The 17193-nt window shown below is 38.3% G+C and overlaps 3 protein-coding genes across 7 annotated transcripts in view; 1 reads left to right on the forward strand and 2 right to left on the reverse strand.

Annotated features, from left to right (window-relative positions):
* ttyh3a (tweety family member 3a) overlaps positions 1–2171 on the reverse strand; it is a 25769-nt gene extending 23598 nt beyond the window's left edge. Inside the window, exons 1-2 of the mRNA XM_079644131.1 lie at positions 1878–2171; positions 1354–1533 (exon numbers count right to left, since the gene is read on the reverse strand). Of these exons, the coding sequence (XP_079500257.1) occupies positions 1354–1479 (126 nt within the window). The 5' untranslated portion in view covers positions 1480–1533; positions 1878–2171. The remainder of the gene's footprint in view (positions 1–1353; positions 1534–1877) is intronic.
* snx8a (sorting nexin 8a) lies at positions 2156–13306 on the forward strand. Of its 4 annotated transcripts, none has more exons than XM_079644133.1 (14): positions 2156–2292; positions 3485–3551; positions 4258–4385; positions 5120–5249; positions 6040–6230; positions 6553–6673; positions 8076–8212; positions 8359–8439; positions 8530–8690; positions 8874–9003; positions 9099–9167; positions 9689–9838; positions 11350–11499; positions 11911–13306. In XM_079644133.1, the coding sequence occupies exons 2-14, from the start codon at positions 3530–3532 to the stop codon at positions 11989–11991; spliced, it is 1551 nt and encodes a 516-aa protein (XP_079500259.1). In that variant the 5' UTR covers positions 2156–2292; positions 3485–3529; the 3' UTR covers positions 11992–13306. The 4 variants fall into 4 exon arrangements, with proteins under 4 accessions (XP_079500259.1, XP_079500261.1, XP_079500260.1 ...); XM_079644134.1 differs by having other exon boundaries at positions 2187–2288; XM_079644132.1 differs by lacking the exon at positions 2156–2292 and adding an exon at positions 3181–3387.
* A 1-nt stretch (position 13307) lies between these two features.
* nudt1 (nudix (nucleoside diphosphate linked moiety X)-type motif 1) lies at positions 13308–17137 on the reverse strand. Of its 2 annotated transcripts, XM_079644137.1 has the most exons (4): positions 16957–17136; positions 16706–16866; positions 15027–15172; positions 13308–13653 (listed from the first exon to the last, which is right to left on the reverse strand). In XM_079644137.1, exons 2-4 carry the CDS (start codon positions 16855–16857, stop codon positions 13481–13483), a joined length of 471 nt encoding a protein of 156 aa, XP_079500263.1. In that variant the 5' UTR covers positions 16858–16866; positions 16957–17136; the 3' UTR covers positions 13308–13480. The 2 variants fall into 2 exon arrangements, with proteins under 2 accessions (XP_079500263.1, XP_079500262.1); XM_079644136.1 differs by having other exon boundaries at positions 16706–17137.
* Positions 17138–17193: the final 56 nt, after the last annotated feature.

The following is a 17193-nucleotide window of genomic DNA, read 5'->3' on the forward strand; positions in this document are numbered from 1 at the left end:
AATATAACACCAACACAAAGTCAAATGAACAAGTATTGTATTCCTATTTTTTTTTTTTCAACATGAATGTCTGTGTACGCTTTAACATTACACCGTTGCATGTCTGGAACATGTCTTCCCATCTTTCAGGAACCATGAATCACTTCTACTCCCACTGTAAGGTGGACCCACGCCATTCTCTTACACCCATGTCTGCCAATTGTTTTTTACTTGGTTAGAAAATTACCCTCTATCTCCATGTATTCCCTCTGCCCTCATCACCCAATCTCTCAGAGCCTTTTAAAAACCACAACTGCACAAAAGCATTAGTAATGATGCATTTTGAAAAATAAACAAAGTCCATTATTAAATGAATTAAATACTTTTTTTTTTTTTTATCATTTTAGGATGGTAAACTTAACTATTTATCGTGCCCATGGCAAAATAACAGTTTAAATGAACTAAATAGTTAATTAACAGTTTGCACAGCATTTATTAGGGGGATTTGAAGGATTGTAGGATTTATTCGTTAATGTTAAACCAAACAGGTAATCCGTATTAACGCTGTGCCATCTGACACAATCAGTGATTCTTTTTCTTTCAAACAGGATGTATGCAGTCATTTCACTGCATCATGTGGGTCAAAGGTAACAGGGTCAGGGTTGGTGTTTTTGTTTGTGTCTATCACTTCTGCACATCGACTGAGGAGTAGCAGAAAGCAATCTGCATTAATGTGGAGACATTACGTGCTAAACATCCTTTAAAACTATGATTGCCATATGAAAGGAAAGTACCTCTTGACCCACATTTAGGGATTCTCTTTCATATTTATCTTGTGAAAAATATGCTGCTCTGCCCTCCCCCAGTCTTAGCTGTTCATTAGGCTGGGCAGTCTACTTGTAAACCTTTGCTACCAGTTGAACTTCTATAGTTCAGACATGTAGAGTAGTTAAGGGGAAAAGTCTAACTGCCTTTCATTTGCCATAACAAATACAGGTTATGGTTATAGATTAAATATAAAGGATATGACAGTTTAGGTGGCTTTGATTACACTTTATAAAGACAGCTGGTTTGTGTCTGGCAAAGGTCAAGACGAGGCTATAACAGCTACACACAGATGGTGACATGGATCAAAAGGTGAAAAGAAGGAACAGGTGCGAACAGGTCATCTGTCACTGAGAAAATACTAATACATGTAAGGCTGCAGATCTAAAAGTATCAACACAACCACATTCACTTTATAATCCTGTTCCAGGAAGTGGACAGTGAACTCTACACTGAAACAAACAGTAGCTGTATGCATCTATGGGATGTCTGGGAATCACAGGGTCATTTGATATGAAACAGAGGGGTCAGAGAGGGATTTTCTGTTACCTGTTGATATGTCCAGTCTTCTGGTCGGAAGTCACTGCTTGTTTGCTCGAACATCAAGTTGAAATGGGGAAGTCTGTGTATGATGTTCACCCACCATGGTGGGGAGTAGCTAACCACTGCTGCCATGGCGAGCAAGTCAATGAGATTCACTCACAAACAGGCAAACAAGGATGCTCGAAACTGTAAACACAGAAAGGAATCCACTTTATAAAGTCCGTCTGTATCCGGGATGAAAGACAAAAGCAGTGTTGCTCATCTAGCAAGAGAAACGAAGTTTGTAAGCTTGCGTTGGCTCGCGTTAAATATAATAAAAGTAGATCCAGTAGCTTGCTAACATTAACTAGTGGCTAGCTATTTGTCCAGGCAACCTGAAGCTAGCGTTAGTTAGCTTGTTAACATGTCAACTTAAGTCAACTGTGTGTCGCTGGCGGTCATCCTGGTGCAATATTAGCAGTAAACTGCCGAGTGCAGGGGTTTTATTCACATTTTTAATAAAAAATAAACGATTTTAAAGCTTGTTTTACCGGTAATGTAGCTATCGTTAACTCAGCTAACGTTAGCCGGTTTAGCTGCTGGTTAGTTCAGTCCGCTGAACTCGGGCACGGAGGCGGATAACAACAAGAAGTCTCTTTTGTTCCACTTCGCATTCTGGTTGTCGGTTTGTTACATCCTTTTTTTCTTTAGTCGGTTATTCTTCGTTTCCTCTTTTACAGTCTTACTCCATCGCAATAGCACAAACAAGCTCGTCCGAGTTAAAGCTCAATCCAGTTATCAGTTGAGTTGAGTGCAGCGAGACTAGGGAGACTGTTCACGACATTCAACCAGCTGGCTCTCCCCGGCCCGGCCCGCACACAGCCCTCCTCCCCGGCACAAAGTGACCCAACAGCGCCATCCAGAGGCTCCATGGCGAGGAGCTCATGAGGAGTTCAAGTAGTGTGGGTAATAGTAAAACTAGTAAAAACTACTACTAAATAGTGAATACAGCTAAGAAAGCGTTGCTATGTTCGGGGCCAGTGGCAGTCTCAGGATTTCTGAAGGGCAGGGGTTACAAAATAAAAAGGACACCAACTGTATGCTCTGGTTCATAATTGGCAATATGTTTTCTAATAGCCTGTATGGTTCTGCGGCTGCTTCATATTTTTTTCATCTGAATGCCACACAATATTGCATTTTCTCAGTGGTTGGGGAGTATGTGCAGTGCGTTTCGTTTTTTCCACTGAAAAGTTTTTGACCTTACTAGACTGTTCTATCTCTTCATAGATTGTCATATTAGTATTACCCATTTAGTCATAGTCAGCAATATGTCTCCACATCACTGATTATTTATTAAAAATCAATATTTTGTGACTGAACCAATATTCACATTCAACTAAATGTCTGCAATATATTTATTGAGTTATTTGGTCAAAAATATGATGTTAGATGTTGTTGATATATCGCCTAGCTCTATCTGGAGAGCAATTCATCTGATATTTTACACCAGAATGACTGCTTTAAGGGCATGTTGTTATATTTGAACTTCCATAGTGGCATCCAAGATGGAACTTTTGCCTTGTTTAATTTTTAAATGAGGGGCACCAAGGTTGGTAGCCCCCCCTTCCCACCACCCTGAGTGAAAACGTGAAAAAAGGGACAAGTAATGTGCATAACAGGTAGATTATAAAGCCCACTTTTACATTCCATAGCATTGTCGCTTTATACAAAATGTACAAATGCCGGCAAGTCAAATTTTGAAAAAAACGATTTTGTACATGTAGTCAAATTTGCCAGGAGTACTTGAAGGCAGCGTTCTGTTGTGTTCGAAGAATGAGGAAGATACAATTAAGGAAAGTTTACTTGCACAAGTGAAACAAGGAAACATCAGATGTGTTAGTAAGACAATATTTCCAGGAATATTAGGTGACACATAGACTGCATTAAGAGAGCTACTGATTTGAGCTGCTTTGATATGAAAACAGCCTCCAGCGCTTCTTCACTCCTTTATAACCCTAATGTTTAGATTACTGCAAAACATGATGTGCCCATTAGCTGCCTGTGAGTTCAGTTTATAGTGCTTGTCTCCACAGTTGGACTTTAACCAGCGCTCACTACATCTTTAAGAGATAAATTACTTGTTTTTTCTCTTCTGCAGGAAATCACATGGAGGTGCTCTTGCGCTCACATGACAGTCTGAACCATGGCAGGAGAGATCAATGAAGGTACAGAGCGAAAACTTCTTATACTCCTCTTAACACAAGGCTGACTTATCATTTTCGAACAACGTTGGTGTTTTGTTTGTTGTTGCATTGTTAAGCCGGTTAAACATAATGTTTCAGATGTTTTTAGAAGGTTGACATTTCTGTTCGGTGGAGTCGCTATGTGAACAAACCATTGAGAACTTTTGGGTACATTAAGATCTCGAAATGAAGTTGCTACACCTTCAACACTCTATGAGGGTTTGATCTTATTTTGGTATACCTTGTTGATACTCGATGCTGTAACTATGAATATTAAAGATTATGTCAGGTTTATGGACGTTATAATGTGTTTATTTTCCTGCCACGTGAAAAACAGTCGATTGTGCATTGCAGTAGGCTATAAGTTAGCGCTCAGATTTGTTGTAAAAACGACTCACTTCTTTAAAGCTAGGATAGGGTTACAGTTCATTTGACGGTGTCTGATTTAATTACCATAAAATCATCAGAGAAAACGTTATAATATGTGTTGGGATAATTAAATAGTCATATAATGCAAATCATTTCAAATAAAGTCCTTTAAAATGTGGTAAGATCACCCTTATCTCAGTATTGAGTGCCACACATGCAAAAAATAAAGTGTTATATTGAAGTGTTTTTACAAGGCATGTGCTGCTGATTAAGTACTTTGGATGGTTGTGATGATATGTAGGTGTTGTTCCTCTTTTAGGATCAGTTCCTGCCTATTACAGGGAAGTATATGAGGCCATCCGCTGTAGGACAGATGAGAGAGTGCAGGTTGAAGTTTTTCAGCGGTTGCTCCAAAGGACCGACATCTCCAAGCCGGTGTTAGGCCAGGTGAGGGGTTCACACTTAAATAATCAAGAAGTTGGAGCATAAGTCTTTAAAAAGCTGTTAAAAGCACTAACAACGCCACTGTAAACAACATAAGCAACAGTAAATAACATTTGCAAATAATGACTCTGCTTCTTGTCTTGGCATGTGGCAGCTTGCTATACCTCGTGTCTAACCATCCATCCATCTATCCCACACTCTTTATATCCATGTATTGGCTAACATAGACTGTCAGGGTGGTAAGGGACTGGAATATAAAAATATTGATATTTTAAAAAAGGCTTAATCCTGTGTTGTTCTAATAAAAGGATTAAGAATGAGTTAAACACTGGGGTATATAATATCCTTTTGCAAATACTGGTTTGTTTCTGATAAGATATTGTGAGTGTATTAAGGCTAACAGATAATGTAGGTAGCCTATAGATTCAACGTCTTATCAATAGGGGGTTGGTACAAGCTTGATGTATGCTAGCAGACTTATAAAGACATGAGCTTATAATTACAAACTATCACATGTTGTTCCTTCAATGCTGACATATTACGTAATACTTCAACACATGAGTGTGATGACATTGCTGGGAGTGTGTTATGTCTGTCATGTTTCAGTAGAATTTCCCTTTTCCTGACCATCAGCATATCATCGCATTTTTGTCTAGTGAGCACTTTTTGCGTAGAGGAATGCAGTTGAATTTGGATTTTGTACTGAGACGCGCCATATTGTCTTTTGTCGTTCTCAGATTGCTGAGCAAGTTGACTCCACAGATGGATTCTTGAGCAAGTTGTCTCTCTATAAAGCGCTCGCGTTGATTGCTCTTGTTCAACAAGGGAAGCAACCAAGCCCCAAACTGTTGGAGAACTGCATTCAAGGTAGGTGACAGTGTGACAGTGACAATTATACTTTTGCTTAATGAGTAGCTTGATGGTCCCATTGTGTTTGTGAGGACAACCTCAGCTATCCTGTAATATATTGCACATGAGCAGGGCAAATGTCACTCTTTTATTGGCTCATATAGACTCAAGGTTTCATTCCTAACAGAAATTATTTGTGACAGTTTACAACTGGGACATATCCACCATGTTTTTTCAATTCAACAGAAGTAAAGTTGGGAGTATTTAAAAAAAAAAAAAGAGGAAATGATACCCCATATTGGATCATCCCATACTTTTCCTTTCTTTCACAAAAACAGAATTTACTTAACACAAGCAGTGTTTAAGTGTTGCATTCCTTCACTTGTCCGACAGTGGGAAGATGATAGGGGGGAGTTATATGGTTTTCATAGGAGTAGCCATTATTCTGGCCTGATTTAGATTCATTCCCAACCTTCTGTGATTATTTAAGGCTCTCTCTGTTATTTCAGGTGTGGCCAGTATGGCATCTAGCTGCATGCCACTTCCTCATCTGAGCAAGAACAAGTTTTCTGCATTCGTCACAGTACTCTATATTCAATTCACAACCTTCATGGAATGCACAGAAAGGGATGAATAACAGGCACAATACTGTTCTAGCTGAAGAAAAATACAGTGAGACACATCTATTGAATAGAGAAAAGTGGGTTTAACACCAGCCTTCCTCACAGTTAGGAAATACATTTTGTTTTAATTTGATTTATTCATGAAAACAATTGTGAAAAGTTGGTACTGGTTGTGTGCTTTACAGAGTTACCCAAACCTCAGCTCGGGGAGCCGCGGGAGCTGAACGCTTTGAGGATGCAGCCGGCTCAGGAGGACGTTCTGACGATGTCCCAGACGCTGGACAAACTGCTGGGCAGAGACACAGTCCAGCTGGAGCTCATACCGGAGAAGAAGGGCTTGTTCCTCAAACATGTGGAGTACCAGGTCACCAGCCAGGCAAGGGACCCCATATACCCCTCTCCATGTAAATGATTGTCTTAGAATAACCTCAACAAGAAAAGCTGAACATGTGGTGCAGTATACTTCATGTTTGTCTTACTTATTTTCTTTTCACTTATCTTTTTCATTTCTAAATCTTGTGTGGCTTACATCATTTACTCTGTGGGTTACTTTTACTGCAAGGGCTCTTTGTTGAGTTTGCAGTCGACATTAAGAAAAGTACAGATTTGTTTTCCATCGTTAGCCAACAGAAAACCTAATCTTGCATGCTCCTGCCCATTATCTGATCATTTTCTTTCTTTGCTTTATCTTTTTTTAGCGTTTGAAGATTTCAGTATATAGGCGCTATAGTGATTTTGATGTCTTCCATGAGATTTTGCTTCAGAGATTTGCCTACAGAGTGGTGCCGGCACTGCCACCTAAAAGGATGTTAAAGGGAGGTATGTAGCTGAACTCGACACTCACCATTGTATTTCTGTGATTCTACATTCCCTTCATCTTTCCTTCTGAACCATTATTGTTTAAAACATTGTTTGGGTTTATATGCCTTACTGAAAAGTCAGTTGTAAATACCCAGGTGCTTCTGGAAGCTGGGTGTTTTTTTCTGCTTGATTAAAAATGAATGTTACATTTGAATACAAACTGATCCTGCAGGCCCTTTTATTTCAAACACAGGCATTGCCATTCATCAAAGTTATTGCCTGGAAGAAACAGGGAAACTAGTGATGCGTTTAATGAGCCTGATTCAGTTCACAGTGACTTACAGTAGTGTACCTCATAAAGGATAATCATATCAACACACTCTGATGAATATATGCTGCACACTTAATTAGACAATGTCTCAATGAGAGATCTTTATCAATTATATAACATGTATGATGCCACACGTGGATCCGACTTAAAGCAGATTTTTTCTCAAAAGTTAAAAGTGTATAGGTCAGTAAAGATTGTACAATTATTTATATTTGTTAGGAATTGTATTTCAGATTGTGAATAAACTAAATGTACATGCAGAAAGAGAGCTGAATCAACACTGATGGACAGGTTTAAAACATCTTAAAAATAGATGCAGCAGAATAAAACACAGTGGTTCTATAACAGATAGATATATATATTATTTTATACATTATTTGTCCTTGTCCAAACCCAGTGCTTACATTACTAACAATGCAACTTGTCCACCAATAGGTCGACTGAGGATTTGTGTGTCTTATGTTGGTAGCAGCTAATGTAGCCTGAAGCTGCTAGCCTCAGGCAGAGATGATGAGCCAAAGAGGTCACATGTTTCTTATTCAACTGCCCCAGATTACTTTCATTTTCAAACTCGTAAGGCAGTGTAAGGAAATACATTGATTTTGAGCAGCTCCCTTTGGAACCACAAAGGCTGTATACACCTTTTGTCTCTCCAACCCAACTGACTTTAAACATGGAAGTCACTAGGGCTGTCACCTCTTAGTTAAAAAGGCTCATTGGTTGTTTTTTCTCACTTGATTAAGATTTCATTAGTTGCTTATTTTTATTTTATTTTTCATGCTGAATGATTTATCTTGAGAAAGTTATAAGCACATTTCTGGTAAACACAAGATTTAAAGTGGTGTCTTTTTGTATGATTTTGTTGGTGGAGAAAAGCACCGATCTGTCAATTAAATAAACAAATCGATTGGTTGGCAGAAGCGCATGAATGTTAGTCCACTAGGAAATGTTTTAGAAGAGGAAAACCTTGGATGTTACATTAGTTTATCATCCTCATGGTCTTTACCTTTTTATTTAATTGCCCCAACTATTACACCTCTAACGCTCCTGGTGCGCTCTCATGCTGTTTTCTCTGCTCTCGGTCCACAGTCCTGACCTCCGTCTCTGAGCGGGAGTTCATTGAATGCAGGAGACGTGCTCTTGGAAGATTCATTAACCTGGTGGCTCGGCATCCCTTCTTCTCAGAGGACGAGCTTGTCAAGACCTTCCTCACCTTCAGTGGCTCTGTACGTAACATTTCTGAAACCAGCTGCCTCGGCTGTGACACTGTCTGTTGCACAATAAGCCTTATCTTGAAGATGACTGTGTAAAATGCATCCTGTTCCATGTGACCTTTTCCACTCACACACTCTACACCCGTCTTCCCACACAGGATGTTCAGAGTAAGCTGCGTGACGCTTACAAAAAAACTGGTGATGAGTTCATGACCAACAGAATTGCAACCTTGGCCAAGGTTTGTCACATGTACCACGCAGACATCCTGACATACGTTTCTCAATACATCATACATTTTTATTTAAGTTTGTTGCATCTGTTTTTGTAGGAATATCTCCCCGCTGATATTCAGGCCCAGTTCTCAACAAGCCGAGAGCTGATTAGGAATATTCACAACAGCTTCCAGAAGCTGCGGGACAGAGCTGAGAAAATGGCCGAGCGCTCTAAGGAGAATGCAACTGATCTTCTCATGTTTGGCAGAGAGCTCAGGTATTTCATTAAAATGGGTAAAAGTCTGTCCAGAGGTTTTGGATTGTGAAAACAAATGTTAATAAGAACCCGAATCCTCCGTGTTGCTGTGCCACTTCATGGTTGTTAGTTTGAAATGAGTTTGGCAGCTAAGACACCACAATGCTACATCCTTGCCCGGTAATAATTTGTATTTTTTGACAGTACGCTGGGCTCCGATGGCTCGTCTCTTCCCTCCTTGGCCTCTTCACAAAGCACCTGGGGGACTCTGCGTCAGTCTCTGAAGAGTCTGTCGGTGGAGTTCGCTGTGCTATCTGACAAAGCTGCTCAGCAGGTACAGCCCTCAGTCCTTCATCTGGAGCACCTGCTCTGCTCTGCATGTCCAAAACTGGCACTGGGTAAACAATGTTGTTTTGCTTCTGTCCTCAGGGCAGACGGGAAGAGGATGATGTTGTGGAAAAACTAAATATTTTCTTGGATTTGCTGCAATCGTACAGAGTGAGTCAGGTTTATGTTTCTGCTCTGCTCATTTAAATTGAGTTCACCTCCAGGGACAGGTGATTTTTGCTTTTATTTTTGCAGTTTTCACATCCAATGATGCTTACTTTAAAAAACAACAACTAGAAAATGGTTTATATCCACCAGGGCTATAAAAACAATCTTCTGCTGTATTATTCGTAAATCTATGTTCCAGGGCCAAACTAAATTCAGGATATTATGTAATCATTCATTTTAATAACGATGCACCAAGACCCAACCAGTCACTTGAAAACATAGTTCTTGTAGTGGGTGGTTTGCAAAGATCAAACAAGGGGACAGGTGGGTAGATAAAGTGGCATTTTCTATAGCCTCGATTAAATCCATTAACTGTAATATGTATGCTAATTTAACAGTGTCTATTTTTTACAACAAATCCCCTATCTTCCTTGGGTGTTGTGTATCACTGTTATATATTATATTTCCCTGATATTTTGAGGCAAATAAGAAGAGTTTTATGTAAATTTGTTTTCCCCCTTTAGGATCTCTGTGAGCGACATGAGAAAGGCGTGCTCCACGAGCACCAGAGAGCTCTGCACAAGTACGGTATGATGAAGAGGCAGATGATGAGCGCCTCGGTGCAGCCCAAAGAGCAGGCGTCTGTGGAGCAGCTGGAGTCACGGATCGTTCAGGTGATCAATCTCTTTATGTTTCTCTGTGTTCACACTTTGGGACTAACAGGATGCCTCCTGATTGATAGCGTACGGTTTTACTTCAGTACTTGATACATAAAATGCTACATTAGCCTGATCTATAACTTATACACTCCTCCCAAATGCATTGTGGCCAAATGTCCTTATCTTCCGTTCCACTGGATACTCCCATACGTGCATAATAAATAAACGACCATGGGTATTCAAAAGTACACTTTTTTTTTTAAGGCTGCTTGAAATAAAATGTTAGTATAGTACAGAACATTTTTGGTAAATTATCATAAAAAATAATACATGTTATCAATCATTTTGACATTTTACAGTGCAACCTTATTGCAATTAAAATCCTAATTTCCATGTGAAAGTATTTGAAAGATTGATTTAAGACATTTGAATACCACCTTAGTTCAATTAATTTTATTCTTTTTAAGACTTTTTTGGGATCTGTGGGACCCTGATAAGGGAGATTAAATAGAAGGACTTTTATGTACAGTTTATTACCCAAAATCTTAAACAAAATATTTTTCTATTGGAGGTTCAGTAGATGTATGTATCTAATAAAAGCTGCCATAAACTTAAACTAAAGTTTAAGCGTCTTTGAGGACTGGGAAAAGTGTTTTATGTATTATTATTATTATTATTATTATTATTATAAATTGATTTAGGCCTAAGCAGTTACTATCTAACTACCGAGTTTAGGAAATGTGCACATTATCGCATAGAATTGGGCCTGGTTTCCAACCGTTTGAGAAAACTCCCTTTACATCCACTAAGATTGGCTGTGCTACGTTATTCCAAAAAGGTGGGTCCTCTGTCTTTCTTGAGAGAAGCCATGCTAGCATCTCCATGAGACAGTACTTATGCACAGAGGTTAGCTGAGTGGTAATGCCAACATGCTCACACTGAAAACGCTAACATGCTGATGTCTTTAATGTTTACAATGTTCACGATCTTAGTTTAGCATTTTAGCATGCTAACATTTGCTAATTAAAACTAGACCACTGAGGCTAATGGGAATGTCATGGGTTTTCAGGTAGGCTATTCATGTTTTACTTTTGAGGTTAGTCCAACTAAAACTAGCATGGCTAAAAACAGATATTAGCAACAGTAAAATAATATGCTAAGATGAATGCAAGCCAGCTTGCTTGTAATTCTACATGTCTGATAAGTCCTGTGACTGTGACCATTTCACTCCTTTGCATTATGCTTTAACTTCTTTGAGACTCCTTCATCAGACGGACACCAGTGTTGGTGTCAGTTACAGTGACTGAGTTGGTGATGAACAGGGTGAGGCAATAGGTCAATTGTAAATCAAATAAAGAGCCAATTTAAATGTAATGGGATGATTTATGGCCTCATCTCATCTCTGATGTCAATGGAGTGAAATGTCCCCACAGAGAACTCTATTCTCTCCTCTTTTCTTACTGATTATTATCATAATTTGATAAGTGGTGACTTCCCAATTACTCTTTTTATTATTCTGTTAATAGCAAGAAAACGCCATCCAGACCATGGAGCTGCGTAACTACTTCTCCCTGTTCTGCCTTCATCAAGAGACGCAGCTTATCTTCATCTACCTTCCCATCACTTCTCACATTCTGGGGGCTTTCGTTAACTCCCAGGTCCAAGGACACAGAGAGGTGAGGCTGCTTGTCTGGTATTCATTTTTTTTACAGACGCTTCGGCAGGGTTATATCAGTTTTAAATTGGCTTTCAAAATCCAATGAAATAACTAATGTTGATGGATGGTATCAGTGGAAGGATACTCTCTACATGTAGTATTTTAGTTGGCTTGAGTTTCACAGGAAGTTAATCTCACATATTCCTTTGCCTGACTTTAAACTCAAATAAAGCACACAGTTTGGATTTATTTGGATGTCTATCTGACGCCTCAAATTCCTTTGAGAAGGTTAAAGATATTTTTATTTAGACATATTAAAATGATTTCCTCCAAACCCCATAGCAACATTTGATTGTTTATTTTTATTAGGAAGATTAGCTTCCTCGAACTGTGAAGAGTGAAGAGAAGTTACTTTTTGCTTTCTTTCCAGATGGGAGCGGTGTGGAATGAACTCCAGCCAAAGCTTGGCTGTCTCTTTGGGGGTAATAACGGATCGAAGCCCCCCATCTGAAACCTGAACGCACGAGAGAAACTCTGCCACTGAAGAGGATCCCAAACTGGAAAATAACTCGCTCTGTGTGCTCAAGAAAGTCTCTTATAACTCAATATACATTCCATTTAATACGAGTATTTCATTATGTAAATGAGTTCTCAACTTCTCAGCTTATTTTGGGATTTGATCATCCACCATGTAACCGGAAAATACAGTGGGCTCATACATCTGTCATTTTATGCTTTGCTTGATGAGGAAATAATGTAGGAAGGAAAATCCTCTAAAAGGGATTTTATAAGGGACCAGTCAGCATTTAGGATTTGAGGGATGACATTATATTCATGCTTAACTCGTTTCCTTAAGCACCAGTTTATACCTTAACATTTGAAGAAGTTCTATACACTAAAGAAGAGAACATGAGAGGGACATAAAAGTTTGACTTTATTAAAGAATGGGATTATTGTAGATCTCCAGTCATGAAGGCTTTACATACTAAAAAACCTCAGACCATTGTATTTCTGATACAGATTTGAGTTATCAAGGACGTGGAGCAGTCTACTTTATATTTGTTATGGACAAGTGTGCTGTTTCTCTTACTTTATAAGTGTTTACTTTTATGTGGAGCAACATATTTTCTATCTCTCCCTGTTTAATTTCATAAGCTATTTTGAACAACCAACACTCAAAATGTATAATACTATAAGGGGCAGAGACTTAAAGTTTATTGATTAAAAAAATAGAAGTTTAAACACTAGTGGCCTAATGTCAATAAGCTATTGATTTACTACCAAAGAGAAATGATATAAATTCAAGTTGCGGTGCAATAGAAACTGTAACAATTCGTATTTTAACATTAAATAATTGCCACTGGAATTTTTTTGACCATACTACTTGGATATGGAGGATATCTTTTCACAATTCTATTAGAAATCCTAACTTAAGTGTGTTACTGTGTATAACGGCAAACAGTCATATTAGGCTCTCTACTTTTCAGATATTTGTCATGAAACCCGTAATGCACATTAATATCTGTACACATATGGTTTACCAGAACATTATGTATTATTCTAATGGGGAAAATCGAAGGGACACTTATATGGGCTCACGTTACCTCACAGAAACTTTTATTTTATGATTAACTATAAAACAGTATGAAACACATTTGTTTTGTCAGGAAAGAAGAATCAGGTTTACTAACTTGCACAGAATATGAAATCCAATTGAATTATACCTGTAGATATTGTAAATACTTTATGAAACAAAGCCTTGCTAAATTGTGTTGAATCACTTATACTGAAAATAAAATAACCGAATGAATATTTCTGTCGATATACTTCTGCTTTGATTGTTTTTTATTTATCATTGAAAAAATAAATCAGTAACATTTTACATGTAAAACTCTCCATGTGCGAGGTTTAGTCCTCAGTGTCTTGCTGTTTAAAGAAGACATTTGGAAGCCCAATTCTTGTTGTCACAGTCATAAATGTCCTCAGAAACACAGGATGTCTCACAGTTCCTCCACTTCCTCCAGTTTCTGGCTGAGGATCACATCCTGACCCTGAAACTTAAAGTATCCGACAAATTTCTTCTTCTGGAACATCAGTGGGAACCACAGGACGTCATCAGCCCACATTTCACTGAAGGGAATCTGGTCACGATCAAACCACTGAGGCCGCATTTCTAAAAACAAAAAAGGAAAGTTAATTAGCACACCTCCTTTACTCGAAGCCAACATGTACATCATCTACCTTGAGCTGTTAGAGGGGGGGTCTGAATAAATGACAAACGCAAATGTATCAAAATATAGGGAGGAATCCATGTCTTCATTGTTTGGATAAACAAATCAAAGTTGGAATCTTATTAAGTACATTTTAGTGAAAAAGCGGCTTGTTCCTTTTCCCTGCTGAGTTGCAGTAAAAGGATAGTAACACGCTAGAAATGTTGCAGTTAATGAGCACTGTGGATTTGGTCCTATAGACAAATAACTTTTAAATTGTACAAAAATACGTAAAACAATGTGAACATACCCTTTCAGTGTCATTGCCAACAATTATACAGTATATATGGATACATAGTTATGTTTGTTAAGAAGGGGATAAACAAATCACCAGATTTAAAAGTGTGGACATTTCTAAAATCCATATTTTTCGTCTTACTATTAAAACAAGACAGAACTTTTCCCAGTTTCTCCTTGAACTATAATATGTAGGTAACTTTTTCTATCCGCCCTCTGGATGAAATCCTTTCTTTAACATTACCACTTTTGAAGAGGTTTCCTTCTACGTCACCTGTTGCTTCCTACCTGAATATATCAATTCAGTCACCAGCTCCAGTCTTTTCACTAACTTCAGCACATTTAATTGAAGTTGTTTCCTCCCTTTATCTCTGCGCCCCTTGGCTGGATGACTCTTCTTGACCTCCAGACTCTATTTATTTGACTCATCACTGTGTCTGTACTCTTCACCCAATCGACCTTGACTAAACTCTCAGGAAATAAAGATCACTGCAGGTCTCTGCATTCCTTCTGTACAGGGCCCCTTGTTTCCTTCATTCAGTTGTTTCTAACTTCACCACTGATATTCCTGCCCTTAACTAATGTGCTGTCCCTGCTCAAAGTCATGTCTGTGAAGAAGTTCCCAGAAGACGGTTTGAATCAATTTACTTAGAAGGATCATTTTGGTCTATGTGGTTTAAAAAGTTGAACTGAAAACTGTTTCTCAGTTGGCTTTTAGATCTAAACTTGACCTACGAAGACTGGCGGTGAGATAACAAAAAAGGAAGTCAACATTAAAAGGAACCAAAAGCGACTTTTTTGTTGCAGGAATGCAGTTTTTTAAACATGAGTTACTTGGAATAATGTGCAACAACAATGTGGAGTTCCCCTTCAACTCTTAAGTGCATGATCGGTTATGAAGGTAAAAAGTGGCACTTCTGTTCCGTTACAGCATAGCGCTGATTTCTAACTCCACTTATCCTATCATAATTTGCATACATATTTAAGATGGAAAATGTGTCATTCCAGTTATTCCGCATTGTTGTAGTGGAAGTCATACCTTCTGACTCTGTTGGCTCTCCATTATAACTGTCAGCTCTGAAAACATGGACATCCATCAGCTCCGTTTCTCCAACAAATTCAAACTTGAGGTTTCCGACCTTCTCGAGAGCATCCACCGTGAGACCGCTTTCTTCTTGCAGCTCTCTAAAAAGAAAACATCCAATGAATATTTTATGAAGTGTGTTTTAAAAATAAGCTCACAGTACACTTCACACAAAAAGAAAGGGTCTATTTGTATGTGGCTCACACAAATAGACAGCATTTCGTTTTTAGAGTCAACTAAATTGGCTGACAGTGAGCTGATCTTTGAGTTTGAAAGATAATTTTGCCCTGAATTCCAATCTCAGCCACTCAATATTTTTTGAGTAACTTTACATATTTATGCCATGATATTTTGTTGTATATGTACATTTCTTGGACAATTATTTTACATTTTAATTATATTTCCAAACACTAACGTCAAGCCTGCTTATTGTTAACTCTTCAAATGTAAGAGTTTCATAGTAAATAAGAACTATGATTAGTCACTTGCTTCTGTTGAAAGGCATTACCAACATAGCCTTAAGATATTTCTTATTTATGTAGCCTTTCTATAATTTTTACACAAAGCAGGTCTCTTTTTCTTTTTAAGAGAAAATATGGGCCTGATTGCCTTCCTCCCTTTGGAACAAACTTCCTGCTGATGACTGATGACCACACACACACACACACACACACACACACACACACACACACACACACACACACACACACACACACACACACACACACACACACACACACACACACACACACACACACACACACACACACACACACACACACACACACACACACACACACACACACACACACACACACACACACACACACACACACACTCCTTTTTTTCTTCAATGCTCCCCTCAACACGTGGACACCACACTACTGTTGACTAATGCTGTTACAATAAAACACTTGTGTTGTTTGATCTAAATGGAAAAACACTGCGTCATATCTTGTGTTATGTTCAGTGGTAGACTATAACTTAGTACATTTACTTTTATGTAATGTACCAAAGGAGAATTTTGAGGTACTTGAACTTTACTTGAGAATTAAATATGCTTAAGATATACTTACACTACAACCTTGATGTTAATTTTGTACAAATGTAGTGTACATACTACACTACATTTATTAAATACTTATGATACTTTGAAGATTCAGATATTATAATAATTAATTATAATAATAATAATAATAATAATAATAATAATAGATTAACAAATAATGTATTGAGTATTATTACAGGTTACGATACACTTATATTGATCTATATATGTATAATATACATATATTGAAAATATAAAATTAAATTGAGTACTTTTACCTTCTTACTTTTTTATTCTAATGCTGTTGCGTGTTTACTTGAAAGACAGTATTTCTACACTTGTAGCACTACTTTTACAGAAGTAAAACCTATCTTTACAATAATTCAAGTTAAAGGTGTTATGATTGATCAGTGATGTGAGAATATGCATTCAAGAGCCGAGAAATGTATTGTGAAATTAATTAAATATAATTAAACTTTTCATTTCCTTTAACAAACCCTATAAGAAAACTTAAACTTAAAGGTGGGGTAGGTAATTCACTTCAGAAACACTTTTTGTTATATAACAATTGGGGCGATAAATGTACCTCCTTGCACCCTCTTCAATAGTTTCTCCAGGTTGAACCTTTCCCCCAAAACCGTTCCACTTCCCGGCCCCGAACCCCCTCTTCTTCATGCCGAGCAGCACCCTGCCCGGCTGCACCACCAGAACCAGGGTCAGCAGCTTGGAGCTCAACATCTCCCCTGCCTGAGGGGGAAGTGAAACACAACGTGAACCTGCCTGAGGCAAAACTCGCTCTTAACGCTGTGCTGTGTGAGCTCAGCCTAACGTCCTCACCTGATCAATGTCTGCTCTGTAAACCCCAAAAGTCAGGAGAAAAAATAAGATCCTGTATCAAATCAGGATTTATGACTCCCGCGTGCAGCAGTACAAATGTGGTCAGATGACGCAGATGTGTAAAAGCACGGATTGGTCTAATCCAGAGTAATGGGCTCTGGCTCTGGTCTAATCAACATCAGCCATGTGTTACATTAAAATATGATCCACTAGAAACGTATGCCAACGTGTGTTGTG

Source organism: Notothenia rossii, assembly GCF_949606895.1.
Source record: "Notothenia rossii genome assembly, chromosome: 8".
In the NCBI taxonomy this organism is placed as follows: domain Eukaryota; kingdom Metazoa; phylum Chordata; class Actinopteri; order Perciformes; family Nototheniidae; genus Notothenia; species Notothenia rossii.